Genomic DNA, 8870 nt, shown 5'->3' with positions numbered 1-8870 from the left:
GTGTTTAATCATTCATACTTGCAAATTCCGTCTGACACCCTTTGTCGTAGTGAGTTTATCTGAGAGAATAATTTAATTCCACCCATCACCTTTCTTTTATCAGAAAAATGTGTTGCCGACAACTGCACTGCTGTACACTAATTACAATTTAGTATTTCACTGGTGAATTTAAAATGAGTCTCTGCATGTGTAAATAGCAATTTCACTGCAGTGTTAATTTAGATTAAATGACTCATCTGGAACTACAAACACAAAATGGTAAGATTTACGGACTTCTACTGCCAGATAGAGCTTTCCTAATTTCAGTAATTAAGTATGGCTGAAATGGGCCAGATCCACTCCTTCAAAGAATAGTGAGATAAAGACATAGGAAATTGGGTTTTCTGAGTCAACACAGTTCAAATGTACATCATTTGATGGTATCTTCTACAGGACTCTACGAATTTACGTTGAAATGCGGGGTCTTCCGCGCATGGCAACAGTTCGATACGTGTGCAAATGAAACCCTTTTCCACTTCTTCATCCAAGTATGGCAACTGAAAGAAAGCTGATCTCAGCCATATGAGCCATTCTACCTGTGTACAGAAAACAACCCAACCCTTGAGAGGACAGTTCGTGTAAATAAAGTCAAAAAAGCATTTCTACCATCTGTGTTAGAAAAAGAAAATAAGATGAAAAAAGATTACCGCCAAGGGACCGAGTGCGCTTGAAGAACGCTGAGGGGGGAAAAGAAAGATGAAGAAGAAGATTTATTCCTTCAGAGGACAACTTCAAAGAATGGCCAAGCTGGAAATACTGCTCGCTTCACCAGCTGATCTGAACACACCTGACAGCCCAGCGAGCTCTGAAACCGTGTGATGAAAACCGTCCACCATAAAAAAAAGTAAAATATGACTGTTCGCAGTATTTTTCACACAGACATTAACTCGCTTCTCTTTTAGGGGAGCTCAGGTTTGATTCATGTAGTCAGAGGTCCTATCAATAATGGAAGGACAGTTTGGCCATATTGCTGTGAGAGAGAGGATGTCCAGACTCGGTGATTCAGGGGGCAGAGAAGGCCTGAAAGAGTGGGAGCAGTCGTGTGGAGAGAACTGGAGAGAAAGATTTCCCTCAGTAATTTAACTGTCAGGAATTTTTCATTCAAAAACATCCTTCTCCCTGGCAGTACCCTGGCTATCATTCAGCTTTGAAAGAGGGGGAAGAAATCCAAGAAACACCTGCAACCAAAGCATCAATGAGGCATGGAAATCTCAGGGACAAAATAAGCATAGACAAACCCCCAAAAAACTCCCAATTTAAATAGGAATACCAAAGGTGAGAAGATCCTGCAGTTAAAACGGGGTTTTCCTGCTATTTAGTGGATGCTGAAGTGAATATGTTTTTCACCAGGTCAAATTCTGGTCAAGCAAAACAATGGCTGTCAGTAAGAAAAAATGTAGACCCTTCATGGGAGAAGTTTTTCAAAGTAAGGGCACATTAATGTGGGTAATATTGAGGCAGTAGTGAGAAAACTCTTCTAAAAAAACCCCTTTATTTTCCGCTAATGTGAAACAGTACTGCTGGTCCTGAGAATTGACCGCACCATCATCTCTAACACTGTTAACACATTTGTAAATATAAATATATTATTTAAGTTGTCACACAAGACTAGACCTCTATAACATATCCCACTGTACAGTATATGTTTAACATATTAATTGCAATAATGCATCTGACAGCCCTGATCGACTGTGCCAGTGCCAAACACTGAGTCCCGCAGGACAGCACGTAATTCATCATCGCCTCTTCCTCAGTAATTGATGCAGGAAGTTGCAGCAATCGGATGTAGCGCATGCATATTTAAAGTTGGCCATTCCATTTGAAAAGAATTGTGTGTGTGTGTGTGTGTTATTCACCTCAAGAATAATATAAAAATATGTATTTCGCAGGAGACCAACTTCAAGAAGGTACAGGAATTGTATGTAATGCATACATATTTAGATTTGGGCATGCCATTTTGGGACAAATAAATGACATGGTACGTTCCAGTCCGTAAGTATTTGCACAGTGGTACAATTTGTTTTTATGGCTCTGAATTTGAAGTGAAACAATGAATATTATGTTAAAGACGGTATTTACATCCATGGTAGGTGATTCCTGTAAGAATTAGATCCCTTTATATACATAGTCCCTCCATTTTAGGGGACCAAACTTAATTGGATTTAGTCAGGTGCATTCAATCACAACCTTGGTCCATGTATAGGAAAGCTTTCAGTATCTTGTCTTGATTGATTGCCTTTGGAGTGTGTTTTTGGCATTTGTCAACATGAGCACCAATGACAGTCAAGGACGCTGAGAAATAGGAACAAAACAGTCAGAGACATAGGCCAAACAATGGGCTTACCAAAACTGCTTCTGCAGAAGACTTCACAAACAGATCTACAGAGGCTACACTGCAGAATGCAAACTGCTAGTTAGTTGGGAAATTCCATGGATCTGATATTTGGAGACAAAATGACAAACAAAATCCCTTCATACATGATTAAAATGTTAATGCATATTATCATAGCACCCACTTAGCTTAGCTGAGGGTACTTACTGTACTGTATACTGTATATAACACAAAGATACACTCCCTGAGCACTTCATTAGGTAGATCTGTACAACAGCTTGTTAATGCAAATATGTGGCAGCAACTAAATGCATAAAAGGTTGTTTTTCAGTCGAAATAGGGAAGAAATGTGATCTCAGTGACTTTGACCGTGGAATGATTGTTGGTGCCAGAGAGACTGAAGAAACAGAAACATCTCCTGGGATTTTCACACACAACAGTCTCTAGTTTTGTGGAGGTCAGTGGAGAAGGGCCAGACTGGTCAAAGCTAACAAGTAGGTGCCAGTGACATAAATAACCACACATTACAACAGTGGTATGCAGAAGAGCATCTCTGAACACACAATACCTCAAACCTTAAGTGGATCGGCTACAGCAGAAGTAAAAAAAAATAAAAAAAAAGTCTAATACAAACCAAATAAAATGCTCACTGAGTGTATATAGTGCTTGGAAACTGACGCATAATAAAATCAAGGAAGACATTTAATTGGATTGTTCCAGTTGCAAGTGATCATTTTCAAACAATACAAGAGCTCAAACATCAAAATTGTAAGTGGGACTAGTACTTTTTATGCTTTGTCTCTGAACTCACCGAGGAAGCAATAATAGATGGTGATACAACATTATGTAAATTTGTTTGTTAATGTAATGCAAATGTGCTTTTTACAGCCAAAGGTTTGCCAAGTTTCTCACAGGCCAATTGGTGTGAAGAAAGCACTTGTCTTATGGGCTATTTAAAGTTTTTTTTAAACTGAAAAATATCACTGGGTCGTATATAAGTGCTGAAAGTAAAACAAATATTTGATATGTTCGTTCCATGCTAGCTATTACAATGATCCACATTTTCCTCAGAATGAAAATAGACTTTAGAGGGTTTTTAAAAGACAAAACATTTTTCATGGTCTCATTTTTGGGATTTTATTTGGTGGTAGGAAGATAAAGAGCATACCACATAATCCCATAATCTGTCCGGTCCTATTGTGGACTGTTTCTATGAAAGCACTAACAGTAAGAACACGAACGCAAACTTCAGATAAATATGTCTTTAATGGCTTAGTATGAACATGTTTCAATGTATAATGTTGATAATACAAATGATAAAAGAAACATCAAAATCATTTACAATATACTGTTGCTGTTGGTTCTTCTGTAGGTAATCAAAGGGAGAATAAACAGTAAGCCGCCTCACAATCCAGTAAAAGAGAAGGCTAGATTTCTGTGTAAAAAATGTACAGCCATTTGAAAATATAAAACATTGCACATTAATATATTTGACAACAAAAAAAGTATGAGCAAGTACAAGTGTACATATTATACAAACAATAAAGGCACAATATTGGCATCCTCTGGGACTTTGGGAGGAAGGCTGCCTGCAGCGTTCCAGAGAAACGGGACCCAAACAACACACTGCATTGTCATGTCATTCGTCTTAGTTGGGGAGGGGGAAACATTGAACACCCTTCTGAACAAATGAGCCTCACAACCAACAACGCAAACATGTTTTGAGCCAAAGGTAGAACTGCTGAGTCATCAGCATTTGGGTTGGGCTCTATCAAAATAAGGCACTTCAGTAATGGCTACCTCGTGGCCAGCAGTATTTGCCACACAGATGACAAAAATTTGTTTGTGAGAAGACGTTTGTTTTTAAAAGACAGATCCTGACATCAGACCGGACGTTATCTACAGAGCGGCATACGCTGCTTCTCTTCGGAGTTTGACACCCATAAGCATTTGTCAGTGAAGGAAACTGAGCCTATTAAAAAACACATTAAGAGCAGAGCTTCCCGAAAATAAATGCAAGTGGATCGCAGCAACAATGACATTTATAATTCATCTCCTAGGCCGTGATTACACTCCTTACAGCCTGAGCGAAATACTAAAGGCTTATGAAATGTGCTCCGCGAATGTTGCGGAGTTACAGGTTAGGTCCTGGCTTCAGCGACTGCTGCACTGGCTGCTGTGGCTACTGAGGGAGTGGGAGGTGCTGTAGCGCTTCTTCACGATCATGCTGATGTAGGCCTTCATCAGCTTGGCGATGTCCACCACCTACAAACACAGCGCAAGTATAAGTTCAGAACAGGAGGACGCTGGGTGAGAAATCACATCAGTTTTCATTTCAGGCTCAGCACTTTATTTAAACATTGTGTAGTCTTAACATTCTGCATACTCCCCTTGTCCTAAGGGTAAAAAAATGACCCGCCTTCACTAAACCCCAAAAATGAAGCAGCTTAATAGAATTTTAAACCCCAAATCTATTTTGCATGAAGAAACAACCTGTCACTCATCACAAACTTTGTCTTCAAATTTCAAGTTGTAAAAAATCATTTATGGGTTTTTTTGACCCTTAAGACAACACAGGGGTTAATTAGCCATTGCAGTCAGGTCACTGACAGGATGTGACTGTCAGAACAGACATCCGAGGATAACGGCTACGTACCAAGCTGGTCTCAAAGAGGAGCTCCCTGCCCTCCACGGCGATCTTGTAGGCGTTGGGGAGCGGCGCCCCGAAGGACAGGATGAGTTCGTACGGGAAGCTCTCCAGCGGGCGGGGCTCCCCGCGTTTATACAGTGACACGGCATCGGCGCTGACCCCTAACCACAGCTCCAGCGGGAAGGTCCCATCCTTACACTGCAGGACAGAAAAGACGCACGCCGGTGAAGGCTGAGCAGTCTGATAGAACCCACTGTGGGACTTCTGAGTGCTGCGTCTGTTAGCGAATTCCGTATCCGTTCAGTGAACTGCACCTATCGAATGTATGCTATGCTGATTGGAAAAAGTTATTATTTTCAAAATGTAGAACACTCGAGCAAAAAAGACGAAAAAAAACTGATGGGAACTGCATGGGAGGGAAACAGATATAACAGAGAGGAAGAGATACGGGGAGGTTAATAGAAGGAGACAGAAAGATACAAGTGGGAGAGGAAAAGACAGCGAAGTGCAGGGAGGGAAGTAAGAAGAGCCGGTGAATGAAAAGGGACGGCGAACACAGAGGGGGGCGGCAGGCTCGGACCCTCACCTCAACGCTGAAGAGTGTGGACCCATACCCGGGCCACTCCTTCACCAGGGACATGTACTTGACCATGGCCTGCTCCTGGGTCATGGACTGCAGCTTCTTCCACTTGTCCAGCAGGCTGGCGCGGGCGGAGGCGATCTCCTCCCTGGCCCATGCCTCCAGCAGGTTCTCCTCCTCCAGCCGCTGCCGGCTGACAGACCCGCTGCGGAAGCTACGCCGGAGCGTGCCCTCCAGGAAGCTGGAGCGCTTCCTCTCGCCCCGTTCGGCCCCCGCCGGGGAGAACGTCCTGGTGGACTGGCTGATGCGTGCCCGGAGCCGGGCCATGGGGTACACCTGGTCCATCTCGGGCACCGCCGCCTGGGCGCTGAAGTCCCCCAGCAAGTACTGGAGCCGCAGGGCGCCCAGGAACTGGAGGGTCTCCTCAGGGGCCGGGTACTGGCCCCGGATGACTGCCTCGTGGGCCTGGCAGGAGAAGGTAAAGAGGGCTCCTTATTAGTAGGTTTCCATGTTAACTAGTTAAGGTGATAAAAACACATTATTTCCTGTTGAATAAACTTCGATCTCCCCCCAAAGATTTTCCCATCTGCTCCATTGTTTATTTTAAGGATAAACAACAGAGGCTATACAATTTACAATATCTAATGCATGTATGCAAACTAGTACATACAGCAAACAGCATATTTCTGGCTTAATATACAGATTAAAAACTGAAATATGAAATATTTTGTACAATTTAGAAGGGTGTAGGGGTCAGAATATAAAGCAAAGAATTAAATCTTCTGGAAAAAGAATTTATAGAAATGGACCCCTGTAATTATTACCAGAGACTTCAGAAAAGCTACTAATCAAGATGTGTTAATGGATCCTGCAGAGTGCAAATATAATAGCATCACTGCATCAGGCTGTGGGCTCTTGTTAGAACCTTTATTTTTAAAGTGTGATACAACTAGCTTGTGACAACTGTTGTTTCCCCTGTGAATTTGCTACAGGAATATCTTGCATATCAAGATGAGCCCAGGAGCAGAAGCCATAGCTGTGGAATAAATAGCCCAGGTGATTTTTAGCAATGACTGTAAATGAGACACGTGACCACATTGTGCATGGTGAAACAAGATCAGAATAAAAAATATGTGGAGCTCCTTATCTCCACAGCCATTAATGTGATTCTAGAATGACTGCAACCCACTTTTCATGGGGATGGCTATTCCCCACGTCATAGTGTATTGAAGAGTGTGACGCATATGAAGTGAAGATCTGAAAGCAATTTGTGATTTCTATGTGTAGAGGCACCGGGCCGCGGTGGCTCTCACCTGCTCGAACATGAACGCGAACTCCACACTGTCCTTCGGAACATTATCGGTGTCCAGGAAGCAGTAGAGTTTGAAATAGAATTTCCATCCTGTGTTATGCTCATCCTGGCTCGCTGAAAGCCTGAAAAAGGAAGTAGGCAGTCAGTGAGAGACACAGACACACACACTTGTGTGGGAGAGCACCCACACATACGCACATTCACACGAACATATCACACGTAAGAAGCTATTGTCTGCCACAGCAACACGAAAACTGACCGATTTCCCTCTGCTCAATACAGAACGGTGGGATTTTGATTGCTTATTGTCTGAATGATATGTCATGTGTTGAATGAAATAAATTAGAGACACTTTAGCTATGAGAAAAGCATTTCCCTGTAACCAGCCAAGCTCTGATTATTTTTAATAATAATAATAATAATAACAATAATAATAATAATAATAATAATACATTATTCTTCAGAGCTTGTGTACACTTCACTCCTCATACCCACCCAGCTCATTTATTCTTACAGTTCTACCATAAGAATCACATTCAGGCATTGTATTATTCTATAAGAATCTACTGTATATGGGTTGCCATTGGTCAGGCAAACGGTGTCTGGTGAAACGGCCGTCTCGTGCACTCACTTCTCGAACTTGGCCAGGATGTCTGCCACCACAGCCCGGCTCTCGATGGCCTTGTCGGTGCTGTCGTTGTGCTCAAACAGGGCGAACATGTTGCGGCTGTCCTCCATGGCCAGGCCCCGGATCAGCTTCTCCACCACCTGCAGGGCGGGGCGAAACCGGGTCAGCGGATCCACACGTGCAACGAAACGGTAACGCAGCGATGCTCGAATTCTGGGCAGGTTCATAGTTCAAGTTCATAGATGTGGTGTCTGGATCGGCTAATATACTTCAGCCAAACCGTCCAACGAATGTGAAGATCAGGGAAATGGGATATGTGCAATGCCCAACAGTATGCAAATACAGTGAGCACAAACTATTACTAATTTGTCTACTCTCCTCCTATTTGGAATGCCCAATTGTAACCACAGGTTTGTTCCATCACTGCAGCTTCCTCTGCTAGACACAAGGGTATCCAGTAGCAACAGGTACTTGATCAAGCCCAGTTACTATTGTGAAAAAATATGTGAGTCAACATACCAACAAAAAAAAGCCTTCTTGCGTTGTGTCACGGGTCAGTCACACATGGATTTTAAGTACAGTTTTAAAGCTCCACCCGTGATGAGTTTTTGATGATAATTTCAAAATAACAATTCATTGCTCCTGAATACCAAAGCGCAATCGGTACAAGAAAAGCCCTCCGTCCTCCATATTCCTGTGTGGATAGGGTTGTGCCCTTGCGCTGGATTGTGTGGCGTGCACGAGGGCTCTTATCATTCCAGACAGACTCTCACAGAGGAGCGCCGTGGCAGGCGCGGAGAACTCAAATGAGATCAACACATTCATTAATCTGGAGAACAATAGCCACGCCGTTAATGTGAAAAGAAATCTATCGTTGAAGTGGGAGAGGACTCGAGCAATGATGATAGCATTATACGACGTCCCTCTCCCTGAAACCCCATGTCCCACACACGGGCTGTGGTCAGCAGGCTATCGGATATTTCCGTCTGGAGGACTGGAGATGGCAGAGACTTCCATGACTTAGCAAGAGGGGTGGGGTGGGGCGGGGCTGGGGGCAGTAGGGCGAGGATGAAACCCACCCCCCCAACAGAGCTGCATGGCGAGAACAAAGAGCGTCTATGCTCACAGCAAAGTCTATTTTATAAGATGAACGGGGAGGTTGCAACAAGAAAAAGCCTTATTTTGCTCACACAGCGCGCTGAGAGGAGGTAAGGTCTGTGGGACACTAGTAAAAATAGCGCTGATAAATGCCCTGTTTGCAGAATTGTGACAAACCCGCTTCCCAGCCCCCCCCGTGTCCCGCCCGCCTGCCGAACGGGGCCTCTGGGA

General features: G+C 43.4%; 1 protein-coding gene across 1 annotated transcript in view; it reads right to left on the bottom strand.

The window, feature by feature from the left end:
• Positions 1-3618: 3618 nt before the first annotated feature.
• myo10 (myosin X) overlaps positions 3619-8870 on the bottom strand; it is a 107381-nt gene continuing 102129 nt past the window's right edge. The window contains exons 37-41 of the mRNA XM_061255018.1: positions 7545-7681; positions 6915-7035; positions 5608-6066; positions 5028-5219; positions 3619-4636 (exon numbers count right to left, since the gene is read on the bottom strand). Coding sequence (XP_061111002.1) covers positions 4526-4636; positions 5028-5219; positions 5608-6066; positions 6915-7035; positions 7545-7681 — 1020 coding nt within the window. The 3' untranslated portion in view covers positions 3619-4525. The remainder of the gene's footprint in view (positions 4637-5027; positions 5220-5607; positions 6067-6914; positions 7036-7544; positions 7682-8870) is intronic.

The sequence above is a fragment of the Conger conger genome, chromosome 9, assembly GCF_963514075.1.
Source record: "Conger conger chromosome 9, fConCon1.1, whole genome shotgun sequence".
In the NCBI taxonomy this organism is placed as follows: Eukaryota; Metazoa; Chordata; class Actinopteri; order Anguilliformes; family Congridae; genus Conger; species Conger conger.
The sequence above is the reverse complement of the archived record's forward strand: the minus strand, read 5'-3'. Positions and strand labels throughout refer to the sequence as shown.